Source organism: Tetrahymena thermophila (genome assembly GCF_000189635.1).
Source record: "Tetrahymena thermophila SB210 genomic scaffold scf_8254185, whole genome shotgun sequence".
Classification (NCBI taxonomy): Eukaryota; Ciliophora; class Oligohymenophorea; order Hymenostomatida; family Tetrahymenidae; genus Tetrahymena; species Tetrahymena thermophila.
The window spans coordinates 39,746-61,763 of record NW_002476085.1 but is presented as its reverse complement, the minus strand read 5'-3'; the positions used below and the strand labels follow the sequence as shown (position 1 = coordinate 61,763).

Genomic DNA, 22,018 nt, shown 5'->3' with positions numbered 1-22,018 from the left:
TAGTTAAAAAATAAATTAATTTAACAAAATAACATTTATTTACTTACTTAATTAAAGATCAAATATGATTTTAAAATTTGAACAAGTAGATTTTTAGTTGGTTAAAGATAAAAAATAAATTAAAAAAATTAATACATTAAACATTTATTTTTTATAGTTAGTTTGATATCAACAGTTGAAAAAAATTATATTATATCAACTATCTATCTAAAATAATTCATTTTTTTAAATTAAAAACTTATTGTTAAGAGGATATGCTTAAATCTTTTATATAAGAATTAGAATTGCTTTCTTTTTGTGATATTTAATTAAGTAATGAAGGCATCTATTGCTATTATGTCTACTAAATTTATTTCATTATTATTAAATGATGCAAGGCATTAAGTTTTTTAGGAGATACATTCATGGATTTTGTATCTTAATCTGTTGTTTAAGGAACTGAATTGGCTGAATTGTATTTATTATTCAATTAATTTTTATTGTATCTCATCAATAGCAGTATATGATATGTTTTTCTTCTTTATTCTTTAAGTATTATAGAAGGATTACTCTATGGAAAGTAATAGGAGTAATCTTTGTATTTATCAAATTAATCAAAAATGTCAAAATATTTAGCTGGAAAATCTAAAATGTGGTTTTAGCCTAACTATTTCATAGAATACTTTAATTTTTAACCAAACATTTAAATGTTATCACTAATATCAATTTTTGATAATTTACTATGCTCTTCTTTATTAAAAATACTCATTTTTTTAGAAATCTAATAAGAAATTCTTCTTTTGCTTTCAGGAATAACTTTTTTTGTTAAATTGGTGTTTACAGTATTTTAATTTAAAGTAGAAGATGCCTCACTTTCCAAACTTTAGTAGTCTTTTGTTTCTGAACTATTTTTTTTCATTTGCCTAGAATTAGTCATATCTATTGTTTTTTCGCTTTAAAAGTCATCTTAGGTACCACATTAAGCTTGAAATTATTTTAATAACTGAGCTTAGTTATCTTCTAAATTAGCATGTATAGACATTCGAGATTTAACTTGGTTTAAACTTTTAATTATAGAGTGTCTATTTGAAGGACTATCAAAATTTTAATTTTATAATTAAGGTGAAGAATGTTGAATTATATCATGTTGTGAATTGATAGAAATAGACTTATTCCTTAAATCTATATTAGAATCTATTTATTTAGTAGAAAGCCTATTCGTGTAAGGACTATTTTATGCCTACTATATATTTGACAATGTTGGCTCTTTTTTTATATTACTTTGTGTTTTTTATTAAGATTTTATACTAGATTAGTTGGAATATTTATTGAAATCAGAATTTTAGGAAGAAGTTTATAAATCATTCTCACTATCACTTTCCGATTCTAAATAAAATTAAGAATCATTCTCTTATTAAAATAAATTTTAGTTACAACCTTATGATTAATTAAAACTTTCTAAATACGACTATAAATCTTTTAATTTAATCTTTTTTACATTTAAAAAAAATTTTTTATCATCTTTTAAATCATTAATTTTATCATCTATGTTGAGTTTAGATTTTTATACTTTAATATTACTTTCTTCAAGTTAACATTCTGAGTCTGATTTTATTTCATCTTTATATGTATTTTCATCATCATTGTCATCTTCATCCTCATCTTCTTCTGAGTAATTATAAATTTAACTTATATAGAATAATCTTAATCTTTTTAAAGAAATTTAGCAAATTTATTTATGAGAAAGCGCTTAGATAACATTTTTTCTTCTTACAGAAACTCTACCCTCTTATTTTCTTTTTTATTCAGGACAATAAATGTGTCTAAAATTAATTAATTCCTTATCAACTTTTAGATTATATAAAACACATTTAGAAGCTTAATGGTCAAATTTATTGCATGAAAAGCATGGCAATCCTTAGTGGTCATTGTAAAGATTAATTGAATCTTTAAGCATGCAATATTTTTCCTATATTTTTTAAACAAAATATAAATTATTTTGAGATAATATCATTTTAAAATGAATTTAAATTTAGATTCATTTTTACAAAAAATTATTTAAAAAAGTGAATTAAAACCTCATTTTCTATTTTAATTAATTTAAAATTAATTTACATAGTCAGATTCAAATAACTTGAGTGTCTATAAAAAATCACTTTCTGAACAATAAATCAAATGAGAACCATTTAGGCTTTTTGCTGACATATCTTTAGGATTTCCAGTTAAGAAACTATTAATACCTAGCAAGGATCCTTTCTATTTCGAAAATAATAAAAAAATAAATAAGGAAAATAATTTTTTGTAAAAAATAAATTTACTCCAACTGAAATAAGATCAAAATCATCCCTGTTTTGTGATATTTTATTATTAAGATATAACTAAACTTATCCACTACAAATGAAATAAAATGTTCTATCCAAATCTCCTTCTGAAAATATTATTTCATTTGGACCAAATGTTTTTTCCTTCACATGGCTTGTTAGTTTCATAATAAATTCCATTGAGAAATTTAACCTAAACAATTTAATATCATTTAAGAATTTTCCAAAATACTCTCGATTTACTTCATCTCTAAGTGATTTTGATATTTTAAGAAGAATCTCTTCTCCTTTTTAGGAACTATCCATTTCTTGACTTTACTCATATTCTAAAAATTTTATTACTTTTCTTTAAGTTTTCTTAGTAATATTTCTTTATTACATCAGCTTAGTAATCTCAAACTTTTTATTTCTATTATTATAAAATTTAATTATTGAATTATAAATGATTTTCTTTATACTGTCAAACTTTTAAAATAATTTGCACTGTAATGCTTACTTTTACTTTAAAAGTATGTGGAAACACTAAATATTTTTTTTGACATTTTATTTTTGCAGTATTTTTTAAAAATTTTTGTAATAAAATAAAAAAAATTGTTTTGAATTAAAAGCTATTTTTTTAAGAATTATTTTATTGAAATAATTAAATATCTATTTGCTTGCTTGAAAAACTTGAAAATCAGTTAATACCTGTATTTAGCTTCACTCAAAGCCATTTCACTAAAAATTCTACCTATAGTATTTATAGAATAAGCAAAAACACCGCATGTACCTATAGTCATGAATATAACATATATCTTTTCATAAGAATTGATAGGAGCAATATCTCCAAACCCAACTGTTATCATAGTTATAAATGTAAAATAAAGGGAGTTTACATAGTTTGAATACCAAGCATCATTAGAAAATCCATAATGAATAATCCAATTTGGAGAGTAAAGCATTCCGATATAATAGTAGCCACATGCACAATAATGCCCCATGTAAAAAACAAGCAAACATAATTTCATAAGATCATAAGAAGTAGAAAATCTTTATTCAATTTAAAAATGCTCATTTATAGTTTTTATATTAATTATTATTTTTTTAATAGAAAAAATAGCAAAGAGCAAATCAACTATAAACATCCCATTGTTGTAATTTAATTATACTATTAAAATGCAAACAATATCAAAAAAAAACTTCTTTTTAAAATAGTTTTTAATAATTTCTTTTCTATCAGAAATAATTATTCCGTTTTCATAATAAGAAATATTAAAAGAAAAGCTTATTTCTAGCAAACCTATAATTATTGGAAATATTCTGAACAAATCTTCGTAAATTTAATTATTTTCGAGATCTTATATCTGAAATGAGCTTTTAAGTGGATAAATTATTAGCTAGAAAAACTAAATCAAAAGAACAAAAAGGTTCATCCACATTATTAGTAAATTATCAGGAGAAAATGTCTATTTTAATTATTTATAAATTTTAAAAGAATTTAAAAAATAATAAAAAAATTAATGTTTTGTTTTAAAATTTAAATAATTTCTTTTATTTATCATTATTTCAAAGTTTTTTTAAATAACCTAAAATAACATTGTATTCCAAAATATAAAAATTCATTTGTATGCACATTTTAAAACCCAAAGAAAATTAGTATGTTTGGAAAAATTTCCATAAAATTAATTTTATTGAATATAAAAAATTACTTTAATTCTGTTTAAAAATCCACCAATAATACTAGAAAATATTTAAAATATTTTGACTTCCAAAATATGGTTTTTAGTCTTATCAATAGGATTGTAAAAGTAAGCTTTATCATTTATAATGTTATAGTGCTCTTTTTTTAAAAGAAATATTCTATTTTTATCTAGTCTTTGCTTTAAAATATTTGTGATTTTTCTGATATAGTAAATTTATTTTAACAAATTCCTTTTTTAGCTTTTTTTATCTTTAGTTAAATAATCTATCACATTGAGTGCTTTGTTTTTACTTTCTTCTGCTTAATTTTCTTACTGATTACTGATATTTTAATTGCCTGATCCATTTATTTGTTATGTTTAAGGATTTAATGTTAAATTAGAGTTTCTGATAGCCAATAAAGTACTTCGTTTTTTTGTTAAACTCCTACAAATTGATGATGATCTAACAGAATTTTCTCTTTAAGTTGATTTACATATAGTGTTAGATTTATTTTAAATAGGAGATAGATATTAACTTTCATTCTATAATTGCTATTGCTGTTAGTAATTAAAACTGTTTTTCCAGGTTTAAGAACCAGAACGATGTTTTCTTTTGGATTGGTTTTCATACTTTGGTTAATTATTATCTTTCTTTTATTGTTTATCTATTTCTACTTATTGAATTGAGAAAGAAGGTGAATTATCCTATTAGCTTTTATCATTCGTGTTTGAAGAAGATTCAGGAGAATCTATAATCTCACTTGAATTATCTACCTAATAGCAGTCTTTTTTAAATTTAAAATCATCTATATTACTTTTAAATATATGAAATGAAGTAGATTAGTTTTTAATCATTTCTAACTAATTTCTATAATTAATGTCTTCTAAAGAAATCTCCTAATCATATTCAGTTGTTTTTATGTTTTAACGAAGTATTTATTAACTTTAATCAGCTTAGTAACTATTTTCTTGCTAAATAGTATTATTATTTTAAGAATATTCTATATATGGTTCACTTTAAGTAAAAAAATTCATAACTTTCTAACTCTTAACTTAGTAGAAGTATTATTTAGATTAGTATTTTAATCTAATTACAGAAAACTATTGTTCTCTTTTTATGATTATATAATAAGAATAAAGCTAATTGTAATTAAAAAACACTTATCATTTGAAATATATTGATTAAAAATGTAAATAATATTAACTTGCTTATCTATGTCATCAATTACATATATAAACTTTTTATTAACAAACAAATTATTTTAAATTTTATTTGAAAATCTATTCATTAATGCTATTAAACAAATACATTATGGCAATCTAATTAATATCATCTCTTACTCCGTATATTTGTGAGTGTTTAATTTGCTCAAAAACTTTTAAAGAAATCTTTTCTTCAAATTATTGAAAAAAAAACTTTGATTTAATTAAAATATTCATTTATTTATTAATTAATTTATATTCTATTTTATGTTTTTAAAATCTTCTTCTAAATAAATAAATATATTCATTCATTAATTCATTAATTAATTAATTAGAATGTTTCTTTTAAATTAACATAGAAAAATAAAATAAGATTTTACAATATTGCTTTGTAAAGTTTGTTTCATTTTTTACAATTTAGAAATTTAATTAAAAAAGTTCAAGAAAAAAGTCTATTTAATTTTGACAAAAATCAGTTTTTTTTAAGAAACATTGGTGGCTTTTTGATTGCTATGTTTGTTGAGCTTTATTATTATTCATTTTCTTAAGTAGCATTTTATGAACTAGGTACTTCATTATTTGAAGCTTATTGCCCTTATTCAACTAGATTATCTTTACTGCTTTGATTTGAAGACTTTTTAATACTTCTTCTATTTTAAGCATGTACAGCTGTAGATTTTCTTGTTAATGATTTGAGTCTTTCTTTGTTTTAAGCAGGGGAAGTACTTTTTATCCCTTCTCTAGAGGATTAGCGAGAGTGTCTTAACAAAGTATTATCTTCTGAAGCTTCCATGCTATTTTTTTGCATTTACTATGCTATTTAGCTTGCACTGATTTCTCCTTTATTTTCATTTGACTCACTTTGATTTTACTTTTAATTCTTTTAAGGTTCAACTTAGTTATTTTTTTATGAATTTGATTATGATTATTATTACTACTACTACTACTACTGTTAATTGCTCTGCTAATTTTATTGATTCGCATTATTATTTTAAGTAGGTTATGATTTATTTTTTTCTACGTTATCAGCTACTACTTTTGGGGAAGTTAAATCTGCCTGACTTTTTGGTGCTCCAGGTTTAATACTTAGGGCATTGTTAATTTTATTGTTTAGTTTCTTATTAGTGATTTCATTTTAAGACTTTTTGTTAGGAAGTGCAGCACTTTATGGTTCTTTTATTTAATTGTTACTACCATTATTATTTTAGCTAGAATTTTACTAATAACTTTCGCTGTTTGCTTTGTGTAATTAATTCTAGCTAGGAAGATTATTTGGGTTATTACTATTTGAAACATTGAACTCTGGTAACTTTTATTATTTTTCTTAGTTCATTGTCACAGAGTTAACATTACTGTTATCTGCCTCCTAGATAGTTGGCATAGAATCTTTTTTATAATTTTGCTAAACTTGCTAAGACTAATACGTGCTTTATTTTTGTTATGTGCTCTCTGCAGTACCTTGTGAAAATTATTATTGCTAATTATTTTGATTTGGTATATTATTAGTAGGTTCAAAATCCTAATCAGAATTTTATGCAAATTATTCCTGTTTATTCGTAAAGCCCTAGCTTTTTAAATTTTGATTGAATGGACTATTTTGTTATATCTAAGGGGACTGGCTATTTTCCACTTTAGGAGATAACACATTTTAATTATTTTGATTTGCAGCTACTCCAGATGAAACTTATGAATCATGATTACTTACACGGTCTCTTCTAGCTTTTTGTTAATCGATTTATACCTACTATTTATTCTGAATTTCCTCTTACATTTGCTATCTTTCCTTAAGTACAGAATTAAACCATTATTAAAGCTAACTTTCTTGGTATGAAGATCTCCTCATTTCTCTTTCTTTGAATTAAAGGTTATATTAAGTAGTTTCTTTGAAAAATGGATAATCATTCATTTCACTGATGATAAATTATGTAGAATAAATATGCTAGTATATTTCTTAAACTTTTTCTCTTGTTTCTGCAAGCTCTATATGATTTAAATTTTTATTTATTTCTAAAGTATAAGGATCTGTTGTTTCGATTAACCCAATTTCTTGAGGAATAACAAGCAAAGAATGTCTTTTAATTAATGAAAAAGTTAATAAAAACTCTTGCTAAAATATTGTTTTACCTGTATCTCAATTTAAAAAGCTCAGAATAAGCATACAAAGCATAGCAATCATCTTATATTCTAAGATAAGCATATGATATAACGTCTTAGACAAACTCATGAGCTCTAGGATAATCAAATTTTATACTTAAAACAGAAAACGTTTTTGATTCTTTACTAAATGTTTAAATTTTAGCCATGTTATTAGAAGTTGCAACTAGATAAATTATTTCCTCAAAGTAAATTGAATGGAGAGGTTTGAGTTAATTCTTTTTACTAAAAACATTGATACAAAAGGCATTTACAACAACATAAACCTACTCTAGCTCAGACTCATTAAGTTTGGCAGTAAAAAAAGATGATGCATAAAAATTATTTAATCTTAACTAAGCAAGTATATTAAATATAAGAGTATATTTATCAATTTTATCTATTTTCTCAATTTCTATCATCCTACTTATTACTAATGCAAATTCATCCTAATATGAAATAATTATATATCAAATTATTTTATTTTTAAATTTTTCAATTAAAAATCGTAATTAAAAGTATCAATAAGCTATTTCAAATTATTTACAATAAAAAATAATTAAAAATTTTGAAATATAAAAAAATATTTTTTAGTGTTATTTATTTATGCTTTTAATATATTTTTAATTGTAGTTTGCATTAAATTAATTTATTCATTGAATTTAAAATCCAAAGCTCCAAATTATCTACTAAAAAGCATGTCAAAGATTTTAAATAAAAATTTTACCTTTTTATATTTTATTGAAGATGGTATGAGATGTTCTAAGTTATTGAAAGTTTGATTTAAATCTATTTTTCCCTTTTAAGTACCTTTTGTTAGGTATGCTAGATAATAAGCAGCTATACGGATTAAAGAAGGAATAACTATTGATTTAGCATACAACTCATTTGTGTAGAAATATCTTAACTATTCATCGAATAAGCAATTAATTTACAATTAATGAATATCTCCTAGTCTGATTGTATGAAATGGCTAATAAATTCTACGCTTAACAAGTAAGCTGTAGCTTGCAAATTTAGTAGGATTTTGGTCCCATTAGCTCATAATCTCTATTATTATATCTTCAAACATAATTGCTATTTCTTCTTTATCATATATTGATGATTAATATATCCAGTAATTATATTTATCAGTTATTGAATTTTTTAGAAAATATGTCCCTTCCTGATTTAATTTAATTTTCAAATAATTATTTTTTTGAATAAAACAATTTTTTAAATAATTTTACTTAATATACTATTTTCATCAACTGCCCTGCTGTAATGAATGGATCTAGACTAAACTCTTAACTGGATTGGTTAGGATAACATATTTTAAAAATGAATTTTGTATAACCTCTTATTCTTTATTCGAGCTCGAAAAGAGATGGTACCCAATCAGGAATTACTATTTCTTAAATAACAGCATTTTAAAGATGGATTAAGGCATCTTGAGCCAGTCTTGCAAATCTCTACCTACCATAATAAACGAACAAAAAGTTTCTAATAAAATGATTGAGTTCATACCTATTTAAGAATAAGTTAGTAAATTTATTTGCTGTTTTGATTAAATTTATTACGAAGGAGGGCAATATATAGTTAAAATGGTAATGATTGCAATTAAATTGTATTCTGTGTAATCGTTTAGCATAGGAGAAGTAGAGTATTTTATAATTTATAAGTAAACTTCATCTTTTAAATGAGGAATGAATTTAGATTTGTTAAGCAAAGAAATCAATTTTTATAATTAAGGAGCAATTTTTTAATATGAATTAGATTCCCTTGAATAAACAACAAGACAATAGACTAAATAAGTCATAGCAGTTTCTAAATCTTTTTTGGCTTCAGGCACTGGAAATTGTATTAAAGGCTTAATAAAAGTGTCTTCATCTCTGTGAATAAACATATCACTTGGTTAAAGATTAGAAAGAGAAATTTCATTTTAAGTGTAGTAGAATTCAAATTTTCTTAAATAAATAAAATTTGTGAATTTATATTGCTATGAATATTGAACAGTATCTACAGGATGAAATACTTCGTCTGAGTTGATTTCAATGGGTTGTTTAATTTGTTGCAATTCAAATTAATGATAAATATTCCTACTTTAGAAATTTGCATATTAAATATTAAGTCGAGCACAAGCTAACTTTAAATCTTGCAAACCTTCAAAAAATATCTTTTCAAAAATGGAAAATGGGTTATCAGATTCAAGATCCTCAAAGTCTTCCAAAAGGTATTAAAGTCTTTTATATGCCAAATCTAAGTAATAATTAGATTCGTATTTTGATAAAACTAGCTCAAGCACATCATCATATTCTATTAAAACTTTTTATGATAATTTGCTGAACAAGGTGTAATCAGCTCTTGTGCAATGGCTAAAAAAGTTACCGTTAATTGAAATCTGAAAGATACCTAGAATTTTATATGAATAAATTATAAAAATCAAATTTTTTTATAAGTAATAACAAGTTCATACTTTTTGGAACTTTCTTTCTGTCTTCGTTTTACTTTAATAATAAAAAGCAATCACCTTTTGAGCCTTCTTAAGAAACAAGGTCTAATTCAGGCTTGAAACCCTATTTAACTTGTAACTTTATAAACTCATCTCTCTTCTCTTTGATAGCAAATAATTACTCCACAACAGGACCTCTTAAATCCAATCTAATACATTCTTTGATTAAATAGTGCATAACCTCATTAATTTATGATTCTGGAATATCTTCAAAGTTAAGAAACCTTTCAATTTTTTTCATAATAGACTATTTTCTTTCTTCTGTAATTTCCAAGTACTTTTAAAAGAATTCTAATTCCAAGCCTACTAGCTTACCGATCACTAATAGTTTAGATACGCAATAATGGTCTCTAATAAGCAATGACTATTAATATTAAAAAAATTTTTTTTTTGGAATTGAATGATTGAGAATATTACTTCGCATAACCTAGTCCAAACTATTTCTTAGAGTGGCTCTAAAAGTTAGAGTGGAAATTCAAATTCTAGTTCATCTATTTCTTAGCAAAATTTTAGTAGCTGCTCAACTGTAATAAACTTGTCTTTTTAAATTTTTTATATAATTATTCTGTAATCTTTAATCTTTTATATTTAAGCTTTTCTATAAGGAGGAGGTTTATTTCCAAATCTTAATCTCTGAATACTGATATCAATTTACTTGCTTTCTGTCCTACCTTAAATGAAATTTCTACTTTCCTGTTCTTAATTTTCTAATTTTTATTCTCCTTCTTAATTTTATCTCTTTATGTGTCTTATCTTTCTTAGTTTCTAATCTTCTTTGATCTTTAGAACTTTTTAATTACATAAATCAGTGTGTTATAAAATTATTATGGAAAGTTATTTATCAATAGTTATGAAAATTATTGATGAGTTTATAATAAAATATGTGAATTTTATTAATAAAAACTTCAATCTTTAACAATTTAAATAATTTCAAAAAATAATAGCTTACAGTTTTATCTTTTAATATCACTGTCCATCTTATTGAATATACGAATTGAGTCTTGCAGTATATCTTAGTGAAAAGGTAGAGGGAAAATGTTTAGATATATGTTGACATCATTATTGTGTTGCAAAAAATTGCTTTGAGTATTAGGATCCACACTTGATTAATCACCATAACTAGTTTAATCGACTTAATTGTTCATTTTTATTACTTATAAATATCCTTTGTATAGTCTCCATAAATTGTATTTGCTAATATTGTTAAAAGAAAGATCTAATGCAACTACTTTAGGCCTTATAGCTCTGAATATTAATTATTCTACCACATCTACAATATCATCCCCAATTTAATTTTTTTATAAATCTAATTTAAATCCAAATTCTTCAAATTCAGCAATAGTTTTATCTTAAAGAAGGTTTATCAAATCAATAAAATCATAGAAGTATTTTCTATTTCCTAAGAATAAATTGCAAGATAAATCAAGTACTTTTAAATTTGTACAATTTTCTATAACTTTATTAAGTAAAGGCAGGCACTCGTCAGTCAATTTATTCTAGCTAAGGTTTAGTGAGGCTAAAACAACGTTTGCACTTATTACATCAGTTAGATTTTTTAATATATTATAATTTATATTGCACCTAATTTTATATTTAAAAAATTAAGTAAATACAAAATTCAATTCAATTAAATTGAATTCAATCTAAAATTGTAAAGCTAAATGGTTTACTCATTAAAAACTAAAGAATATATTTAATCATATTTAATATTGATCAGTAAGTGCTTATCTTGTAGGATAAATTTATCATTTGTGTAGTCTCTTGAAAAGGTAAGGTAATGTATTGCTGATGATTACATTAGAAACATGCCTAAACAATCAACATATAATTCCAATTCTTCCTAGCTTTTTTGATTTATTTTAACTTAAAAGTGAATATTCTCAAATTAAATGCTTTCTTATATCCAATCTAGTATCTCGTAGTCTAAATCTAAATGATACATTTTGCATGATTAGCTGTATTTAATCCAAGCTGATGAAAGCTATATTGCTCTATTTATTTGCTAAAGATCTTCTATAGATTCAAAATATGCAATTTAAGTTGGTATACCTGGCTATTTATAAAAGATAATTTATTATTTATTAAACTATTTCATTTAATTTGTTTTTTTTTTGGGTAAATTCTAAGTGATTTTACCTCTTGTTAAGCATCTTTAGAATCATAAATATGCTACAAAAGAAGAGGAAATCTATATTCAGTTGGAGGCTCATTTACTTTAAGCTTCAAGCCGTCTATAACTTTCATTAAACTTTCATGAGTCAGCTAAATGGTTTTAATTTGGTTTGGATCCATTTAATCCTTTGCTAAAATAAAAAAATATCATATTAAATTGAAAATTTCTTACAAATGTGCATAAAAATACCCAAAGATTATGAAGTAATTGAGATATCTTCTACATCTTAAAAAGTTTTTAGCTCATACTCTGCTTAATGTTTATAGTATAAGATTTCTTTTTCAGTAACAACAAATCTTACAATTCTCCAACAACAGTGCACTACTTTATCCTTAATTTTTTCTTATTAATAATTTTAAAAAATATTTTGTGCATAAATCTTTATATAAATTATATGGTCACTCATTTTAAGATATTATTCAAAAAGACTTAAAATGAATGATCTATTTAATTTTTTATTCAAATCAAACCATGAGATAAAAGGGCAGCAGTTCTGATACATAAAATTCTAGTTCCTGGCTTAAGCCAGGGGTTATTTTATTTTTACTTTGTCTGCATTTCTAGATAAATTCTACTCCACTTATACTTTTCAATTAATATTTTTACTGTTAAAATTTTTCTTATTATCCTCTTAATATATGCAGTAAATAAATATTCTTTGAATGTATTTCTATTTTTCAAATAAATGTAAAATTTATAAATATTATTTTTTTAATAATTCTATGGAATTTAATGAAAAAAATATCATATTTACTTCAACAAAATACTTATTTAAATTACTGCATAGAATTAAAATGTATTTTATGGCAATATGGAGCATAAAATTCTTTAATTTTAATCAAAAATATTAAATTTTATAATAATAATCTCATTAAAATATTTCAAAACCATAAAAAAATTTATTTTATTTTTATTACAAGTGCATAAAAAAATATTATTTTAATTTTATTAAAATTAAAAATCTAATTTTTAAAATGTTTAGAATTAAGTTATTTTAATTTTATTTTGGAGGTTCTCTAAGCTTGAAAATTTTATTATTTATATTAGATTAATGTTATTAATTATATTAAAATGAATTGAAAATATTTCTGAAAAATTATTAAAAAACTTAATATCAAAATTAAAAAAATTAATAATTGTATTTCATCTTTTTTATTATTTGGGAAAATAAAATGTAATTATGCGGTTCATTTTAATTAAAATTCATCAGAAATATAGTTGATTTTAAGAATAATTGTTAATTTGTTAAAATAAAAGTAGATATCAAATAATTTATCATTTTGCTAACTTTCAAACTAAAAATGCCACCTAAAAAAACAAGAGCTTAAAACGGTAAAGTCTAAAAAAGACCTGTAGAAGAAGACCTTGATGAAATAGAAGAAGAGGTTAAAATGGAGAGTGAAGATCAGAATAAGAAAAATTAAAAAGAGAACACTACAAATGGTAAACCATAAACTGATGATCAAGATATTCTAAAAAAATTAGGAGATGATGATCCTATTCCTAAAGAATTTTACAATTGTTGTGTTGTAGATTTAGCATAAAAACTAATAGGTACTTATCTAATTAGAGTTTTGGACGATGGTACAGTTTTGAAAGCCATGATTGTTGAAACTGAAGCTTATAAAGCTCCTTTAGATAAAGCTTGTCATGCATACAACAATAAAAAAACAGAAAAAACTAAATGGTTTTGGTAAGATGGAGGCCATCTATATATGTATAGTATTTATGGAAATAATAACTGTATGAATATCGTTAGTGCTACCAAAGATGAACCAGAGGCTGTTTTGATCCGTGCTCTAGAGCCTATTTAGGGCATTTAAGTCATGAAAAAGTTCAGAGGAAGCAACCCTAAACTAAAAGATAAAGACTTAACTAATGGACCTGGTAAACTTACTTAGGCTATCAATATTGATAAAGATTATAATGGACACACTTTATTTGAAAAGGGAAAGTTATATCTTGTAAAAGGATTAGATAAATCTGCTGTATAAATTGAAGCTAGCAAAAGAATTAATATTGACTATGCTTAAGAGTGGGTAGATAAACTTTGGAGATTCACTTTAAAAGGAAATAAATTTGTATCCAAATGAAATTTCTCATAACATAATATTTGATTTTCTATAAATTTTTGATCAATGTTATACTAAAGTGTATTGTTAATTAAAATTAAATTGCGCCTTTTCAATTTTTTTAAGTAAAATAAATATCCCTTAATTTTAATTATTGATTGATTGATTATAAAATTAAAAAATTATAATTTTTAAATAAAGATTTTTTAAAATGGTATTTTAAAAGTAAAAAATATTTCTAAAATAAAAACAAAAATAATAAAAAAAATACAAATACTTTAACACATTTATTAATTGATTTAATTATATATTATTATATTAAACTCTAATTATTTACATATAGCTTTCCAATTTTTCTTGTATATGTGAAATTTTTTGCTAATTTCTTTATTTTTTTCAAAGTATATTTGCTTCAAAAAACTTTTTCTAATTCATTTACATGTATCTTACAATTACTTGTAGATTCAGAAGATTAATCACCCTCTTTAGATTATAAACTATATAAATTATGAATATCGAGATCTTTAAAGAGCTAATTTTCTAAATTGCAAGAGTTTTTTATACAGTAATCATAATCTTGAATTTCATCATCATACTATTGTTAAGCAGCAATACTAGTGTAGCTATCTAAAGTTTATTGCTATTCATAATTATTTAAATTTAAAATACTCTAATAATATCCACTTTAATGGTTATTATCTTCTAAAACATTTTAAACTGTTTCAGTTATCTAATTCTAGTTAACTTCATCAACTTTCATTTCTTATTAATTTGATTAATTTTCATCATTTTAAATAGAATTAGAAGAAATTTTCTCTTCTTTACTTTATACATAATATTTGCTTTACTAATTTTCTGCTTTGCTTACTGCAGAGACTTTTTTATCTTAATAAATTTACTAACTCTCAATATTTAACATCTAATCTTAAAATCTTTCAGATTCAATTATTAAATTTTAGTTATTCTTTTAATCTGGAGTGTCTAATTATTCATTTTCCTAACTTATCTAAAATTAATTTTAAAAATTTAAACTTTAAACAAAATTGTTTATTTCAATATTAAAATTAAATTAAAATAAAATCTTACCTTTTATTTTTACATCTATTAAAATCGACCTGACTAATCGTTTTCTAGATTTTAATTTTCTTCAATAGATTATTTATTTAAAGTATTATTTAAATTTTATGTTAATTATTTATTTTCATCTTATTATTATTATTATTATTGGTCTTTTATAGATGTAGACATCATCATAATGCAATCATTAAATTTGATATCAGTATTTGTTTTAACCTAATTATTTTCAGTAGATTTAGTTTCATATTCATCTCCTTACTTTTATTTATTTTCATTATCAAAGTTTATTTAAATTTCTTTTTAAATCGTTTAATTTGATAACTACTCACTTTAAATTTATAATCTTTATTCAGAAGAACAATCTATTTCGCTTTTGTGGTCATCGTAATGATCATCTACTGAATCACTATATTCATCTTCTTCTTCTATACTTTAATCACTTTCAATTTCTCTTGGTGAATTACTATTAATTAATTAATAAATAAATAATTAATTATTAAAATTCAAAAAAAAAAAGTAATTTTAACTAGATTCCTCTTATGTAAATTTCGTTGTGGATATTTTCGCTTGTATCATACTTATTATCCTTTGGATATAAGTATAAGTAGCCACCTTGAGTATAAGAATTCTTTCTGTATATCATGATTTCAGATTAATATATATTATATGTTTCCTTTAACTTTTTAGAAATAATTGCATGATTCATTTTTATAATATTTCTTTTTTGACAACGTTTCTTTTAATCTGAAGAAAACTTTAATATATTTTAAATTGATCTAAAGTAGTGCTGTTTTTGGAAGAAATAAAATGATAGGTAAAGGTATGCATCGAAGTTTGATTAATTAATATTAATACATTTTTAAAATGCTGTCTTTGCCTTTTGTAGATTTTTAAGCTCTAAATATATAATTCCTAGTTTAATGAGAGCATTATCATTCTTTTAATCTTACGAAATTTAGAAAAGACAAATCTATTTAGCCATCTCAAATAAATTTAATTTTATTAATGAATCTGTGATATTATTTAAAATATTGGTGTCCTAAGAAGCTTTAAAGCAAAGTTGTAAACACTTTATTTAGCTTTTAAAATCAAAATTTTAATTATATAATTCAGCCAAATATTTTCTAAATTATTCATTTTATTTATTTAATAGCACAGACTTCTTTTAAAAAAATATTGCTTATTTTAGAGAACTAAGTGATAAATATTATTATGACAAAGAATTATATAATTCACATATGTTTTACTAGAAAGATTATCCATCATCAGTAATTATTTTAAAGATATTAATTTTATCCAAAGTCAATTAGTAGCTATTTTATCTTTAAATTTAATTTTAATTTATTTTTCTTTTTTATTTATCTTGTTAAATATAAGAATCTTCAATATGTTGATATCCAGAAAGCTAAAACTTAAACAAATTTAGGAAAAGTTTGACATATTTTTCATATTTCTTTCTATTTTAAATCCCATTTTGTATTGAATTCTAGAAGGACTCTAAATCTAAATCATAAATACTCTTATTAATATCAAAAATGAGATGAATATATTAAAGAGCATCTTAGAATTTCTCTTGATCAATTAACATTTAGCAAACTAAATAAACATATTTAATTTTGTAATTGATTTTTAAATTGCAAACAATTAAAATATCTTTTAGAAAATCTACATTTTATGTTAAAAGGGGGTATTTATTTTTAAAAAAAAATTAGACTACTTTATGAATTTAATTTTCATCTAATTTTTTTAATTATTTTTAAAGGATTAAGTTGTATTAGGCTATTAACTTTTCAATTTGATTCTATGAGTTGATTGATTTTTCTTTTATATTTTAAATTAAATTAATTTAATATTTATGCTAAGTAAAAGGCTCATAATAATCTAAATATTCTTATTTTTCCAAAATAGTTTAGATGAATTTACTGAATTCAAAAATATTGCTCTAAAATAATTATTAATTTTATTATATTTAATTTTGTGTAGTCAACTGAACCTAATTATTTTAATTTTCATTTTTTTTTTTAATATTCCATATTTTTATTTAATGGATGTCATTTATAAATACTGTTTGATCAGAAAGCAATTCAACACTTAGATTTTAGCTATCCAAATATTTAAATACACTTAATATTTGTAGAGCTACATTTGAAACTAATATTTTGTAAAACAAAAATTGTTGGTACTATTCACACCAGATAAATGCAGTCTATTCAAATTTCTCAAGTTACACAAAGAAATAATTTTGCAACTAAAACGAACCATAAAACTTCGTGATATTTGGGTGATTAATTTCTGATAATATCTAGCTTCTTTATTAAGCATAAGCTAATTTTCTATGACATATATTTCCTTAATCGTTAAGAAGAGGGAAAATTAGCAAAGTGTATTATTTTTAAGTTGTCTGATCTTAAACAATAACTTAACAAATATTTTCTTAATTACCTTTTATTATCTTTATTACCTAGAAGTTGGCCTTTCTAAACAGCACTTTTTTAACTTATTGTAAATCTATTTGTTGTTGAATATCCAATTATTCTATGATATCCATTTTAGTTTCAAGTTTTATCAATTTTCTCGAATATTTAAAATAGCAGATTTATTATTTAAAAATTGATTATAAAATATATTTCTAACAAAAAAACTTTTTATTTTATAATACTCTATGCTTTTTCTGTTAGTTGTTTATAAATATAAATATAAAAATTTTTTATATTCAAAACCAAAAATTTGGAAATTTAATAAAAAAATCGACTAATTAATTGATAAATTGAATGATTGTTAATAAAAAGCCTTTACCATTTACCAATCAGTTAGTGAAATATATCTATTTCAACATAAAACTATTGATGTTTTTAAAAAAATTGATTTGTTCTATTTGCCTAAATAGACATCAACCCCTTTTCCTAACTAGACTCAGAAAATTGAATTAGATAATTTATGTTTTAGTTAGGGAAAAAACTTAATTAAAAAAATCAGGAAAATTTTTAACAAATTTAATATAGATAAGGAAATTTCCTGTCAATTTTTAATCATAAACTTCTTTAGAAATATATTTGTTTATAGTTTATATTATTTAAATTATATTTCGATCAAAATGATATCAAGATTTTTATAGACCATAATAACTAAAAAATATATATGGAAAGCATAGTTTCAGCATTTAATATTATTTTAATTTCTGTGAGTTACAATAATTATTTACTCATTTATTATTTGTAATTAACTTAAAATTAAAATAGATATAAATATGTTCAAGCAATCGAAATAGATTTCTAAAATATTGCTAGATTAAATTAATTAAATATTAAAAAATGAAGGCCGAATAATAATAATTTAACTTTTATTTTTGGCAATAAATTTTAAGATAATTTGATTTATTTTATGATTGATACCTTTAGTAAGGTATAAAATATATTCAAAATATTGTAAAAACCCTTTTTATAATTTACCTAGGTCAAAAGACTAAAATAATATTTATTGGTGATATTTATTAATTTGTTATTTGGCGTATATGAAAGAATTTTGTGGACAAACAAGATTCTAAATTTTGTACCTTTTGATGCTTCATTAAAAAAAAGATTTATAGCGCAAGAAAGATCCAATTATTTTTACATTTATTAATTAATATTAAAAAATAAAATTTGACAACTACAAAACTTAGTTCTATTGCTAATAAGTAGGATAAAACAAAAAGAATACTTCCAAAAAAAAAGGTTATAAAATTATATTCAAATGGAACAAAATTAGACATAATAAAGCAAAGAGATGAAAATTGGAGAATTCACAGTAAGTGAGCTAGTGTAAAAATACGACACTCCACTTTATGTTTACAATTCTCAAGTGATTAAGGAAAGATGCTAACAATTATTAAATGCACTTAAGCTGCTTCCTACTCAAACAAAGGCACTTTATGCTTGCAAGGCTAATACAAATATTGCAATTATCAAGTTGATGAAAGAGTAAGGAATCTAAGGAATAGATGCCGTCTCCATCTAAGAGGTGCTTCTTGCAAAAAAAGCAGGATTTGAAGGAAGAGATATATAATTTACTGAAAATTTCATTGGGTAGAAGGAAGTGGAGGATTCTTTAAAGGAAGGTATTTTGCTTTGTATTGGAGAATTAGATACTCTAGAGACATTGGGCTAACGCCTTTAATCTAAGAAGCTCGTTTTGAAGGAAACTGAAAATGGATAAAAGCTAAAAGTTGCAGTACGTATTAATCCTGATGTAGGAGTTGGAGAATGTGAACATACAATTACAGGTGGACCTAAAAGCAAGTTTGGTATTTATTGCAATTAAATAGAAGAAATCATAAAAATTAGTGAGAAATACCCAATTGAAATAGAAGGTATTCATTAGCACATCGGATCAAACATGGTTCAAAACCACTTGGATAAATATGTTTAATCTATTAAAAAAATATTTGACGTAGCACTTTAAATAAAAGGTCTTAAGTTCATTAATGTAGGAGGAGGTATAGGTGTTCCTTATGAAGATGGAGTAAAGCCTCTTGATTTAATTGAAGCCTATTCAAAGATAGCTGAAGAATATAAAATTTTTAAAGAAAAATATGGCCATGATGTTGAAATTCGTGTTGAGCCAGGCCGTTTCTTAGTTGCTGAGAGTGGTCATCTTCTCACTACTGTCACTGCTATAAAGAAGAACCAATACAGTACTTGGATAGGTACAGACACTGGTATGAATCATTTAATCCGTCCAGCTCTTTATGAGTCATATCACAAAATAGAAAATGCATCTAATTTTGAATCAACAAATAATGAAGACAGCCAAAGATAAAAAGTCAATGTGTGTGGTAATATTTGCGAAAGTGGTGATGTATTCGGTCAAAATAGACTCATTAGAACCGTTAAAGATGATGATATTTTAGCTATATATAATGGAGGTGCTTATGGTTACTGCATGGCTAGCAATTATAATTCAAGAAATAGACCTGCAGAAATTCTTGTTGATGGCTCAGTAGATAAACTTATCAGAAGGAGAGAAACCTTAGAAGATTAACTTGCAACTCAAATATTTGATTGATCATAAAAAATAGTTTATATTTCACATTGTTAATAATTTTATTTTCAAATTTCTTTTTTTGCAAGTAATTATAAAAATTAATTTAATTTATTTTAAAATTCAAAATAATACTTATAAAATATTAAAATATAACGAATGAATAATTTTAAAAATTTTGAAATAATAAAGTTAATCAAAAATTATTGCATTGATTTACTAGTTTATGACTTTGATTTTTAAAAAAAAGGTTTTATAAATGTTATCATGTTCTAAAATTAAACAAATATTTTCATGTTTATTTATTTATCAAATTTTTATTTTTGAAAAGAAAAATTAATAAATGAAATCATAGCTAAATAAATAAGGATTATATCAATAAAATAGATTGAGAATGAATGTAAATATTTTATATAATTTATTATTAATAGTAACTTTTATAAACTGGTATTGATTTTAAAAAGGTTAAAAGATTTTTTTAAAGTTTGATTTAAAATAAAAATATAATTTGATTTATTTCTTAAATAAATAAAATTTGTATAATAACTAAAGATATTATATTTAAAATAAAAACGAATTCAAAATGACTTTAATTGGTATTTGATTAAAAACATCAGAACACTATCAATTATTAATGAAATTTGAAATAATTTCAATCAATTAGTTAATAGGAATATTTAGATAGATAGTCTGTTTATCAAATTTAATGTAAAATTGAATAAAAAGAAGATACTTGTTAAATAAATAAATAATTCTTAATTTAGAAAGCAAAGTCAATAAACAAAAAATTAAAAATATTCAATATACTTTACTTTATTTATTAATTATTAAAAAAAGATTGAAGAAATTCAGCAATTTAACAACAAAAAGGAATATTTGAATAAATAAAAATAAAAAACGAAAAATGATCCATTGTTTGTTTTTAATTAGCAGATAGGGTAAAACAAGACTTACTAAATGGTTTTCACAATCCTTTACTAACAAGGAAAAGACTCGTTATTTAAAAGAAGTAAAGTTATTTCTTAAAATTTTGGAAAATGAATGAATAGTCAATCATTTTCTTTTTCAAATTCATAAATAAATGGCATCATTCATGTATTTTGATTTTCAAAAAGATGAAATTCTATAAATTTATCCTGACTTATTTGATTGTTTTATTATCAATAGATTAACTCAATTGTATTGACAAGAAGCAGTCGTTTGTGCAATTTCTTAGAATGGAATGAATACAAAATAGTTTATAAAAGGTAAATAATTAAATTAGATAGATACCAAATCATATTTGATAAAATGTTTATAAAAAAGAAAATATGAATTTTTATGCATAATTTATAATTTTTATTTACTAAATTAATAGATATGCAAGTCTTTATTTTATTACAATTGTTGATAAAGAAGAAAACGAATTGGGAATTTTAGAAATTATTCATCATTATGTTGAAGTGCTTGATAAATATTTCGGAAACGTGTGCGAATTAGATCTTATTTTTAACTTCCATAAGGTAAAATCGTTTTAGCTTTAAGAAATTCTTACAAAGACTTTAACATAATTATTATTAGGCCTATTTCATTTTAGATGAATTAATGGTAGCTGGACATATTATGGAACCTAGCAAAAAAGTAATCCTAAAAGCCATATAATCATAAGAAGCATTTGAAGAAGAAAATGCCGAAACAGGAAAAAAGTGAATGAAAAAATGTATAATAAGCTATAAAAATTAGTTTAAATTTTTTGTATTTATGTAAATCTACTAAATTTTAAAATTGAAATATAAGAAATGTTTATATTTTATTATTAAAATTTTCATGAATTAAGCTAATAAATATTAAATATTCAATTTTTATATGGTAAAAGCTCAATCCTAAAAATTTAACCAATTAAATATGAT

General features: G+C 22.6%; 6 protein-coding genes across 6 annotated transcripts; 3 read left to right on the top strand and 3 right to left on the bottom strand. All coding sequences in view use genetic code 6, as the record gives it.

The window, feature by feature from the left end:
* Positions 1–217: 217 nt before the first annotated feature.
* TTHERM_01079190 (cation channel family protein) lies at positions 218–5,183 on the bottom strand (the record flags this gene model as incomplete). The annotated part of the gene is made up of 7 exons (XM_001025687.2): positions 218–1,948; positions 2,095–2,235; positions 2,298–2,709; positions 2,988–3,745; positions 3,989–4,092; positions 4,273–5,072; positions 5,167–5,183. 7 exons carry the CDS (start codon positions 5,181–5,183, stop codon positions 218–220), a joined length of 3,963 nt encoding a protein of 1,320 aa, XP_001025687.2.
* A 453-nt stretch (positions 5,184–5,636) lies between these two features.
* TTHERM_01079180 (hypothetical protein) lies at positions 5,637–12,672 on the bottom strand (the record flags this gene model as incomplete). Its single annotated transcript, XM_001025686.2, has 12 exons — positions 12,432–12,672; positions 12,151–12,303; positions 11,925–12,091; positions 11,459–11,841; positions 10,738–11,369; positions 10,206–10,576; positions 9,753–10,152; positions 8,857–9,688; positions 8,527–8,803; positions 8,025–8,462; positions 7,289–7,746; positions 5,637–7,236 (listed from the first exon to the last, which is right to left on the bottom strand). Exons 1-12 carry the CDS (start codon positions 12,517–12,519, stop codon positions 5,637–5,639), a joined length of 5,799 nt encoding a protein of 1,932 aa, XP_001025686.2. The 5' UTR covers positions 12,520–12,672.
* A 590-nt stretch (positions 12,673–13,262) lies between these two features.
* On the top strand, positions 13,263–14,054 carry TTHERM_01079170 (3-methyladenine DNA glycosylase; the record flags this gene model as incomplete). Its single annotated transcript, XM_001025685.3, has 1 exon — positions 13,263–14,054. The coding sequence occupies one exon, from the start codon at positions 13,263–13,265 to the stop codon at positions 14,052–14,054; it is 792 nt and encodes a 263-aa protein (XP_001025685.1).
* A 391-nt stretch (positions 14,055–14,445) lies between these two features.
* Positions 14,446–17,751, bottom strand: TTHERM_01079160 (tetratricopeptide repeat protein; the record flags this gene model as incomplete). Its single annotated transcript, XM_001025684.3, has 3 exons — positions 15,638–17,751; positions 15,120–15,573; positions 14,446–15,039 (listed from the first exon to the last, which is right to left on the bottom strand). Exons 1-3 carry the CDS (start codon positions 17,656–17,658, stop codon positions 14,446–14,448), a joined length of 3,069 nt encoding a protein of 1,022 aa, XP_001025684.2. The 5' UTR covers positions 17,659–17,751.
* A 1,091-nt stretch (positions 17,752–18,842) lies between these two features.
* On the top strand, positions 18,843–20,153 carry TTHERM_01079150 (diaminopimelate decarboxylase; the record flags this gene model as incomplete). The annotated part of the gene is made up of 1 exon (XM_001025683.1): positions 18,843–20,153. The coding sequence occupies one exon, from the start codon at positions 18,843–18,845 to the stop codon at positions 20,151–20,153; it is 1,311 nt and encodes a 436-aa protein (XP_001025683.1).
* An 880-nt stretch (positions 20,154–21,033) lies between these two features.
* TTHERM_01079140 (clathrin assembly small subunit protein) lies at positions 21,034–21,818 on the top strand (the record flags this gene model as incomplete). Its single annotated transcript, XM_001025682.3, has 4 exons — positions 21,034–21,138; positions 21,297–21,376; positions 21,487–21,631; positions 21,690–21,818. 4 exons carry the CDS (start codon positions 21,034–21,036, stop codon positions 21,816–21,818), a joined length of 459 nt encoding a protein of 152 aa, XP_001025682.1.
* Positions 21,819–22,018: the final 200 nt, after the last annotated feature.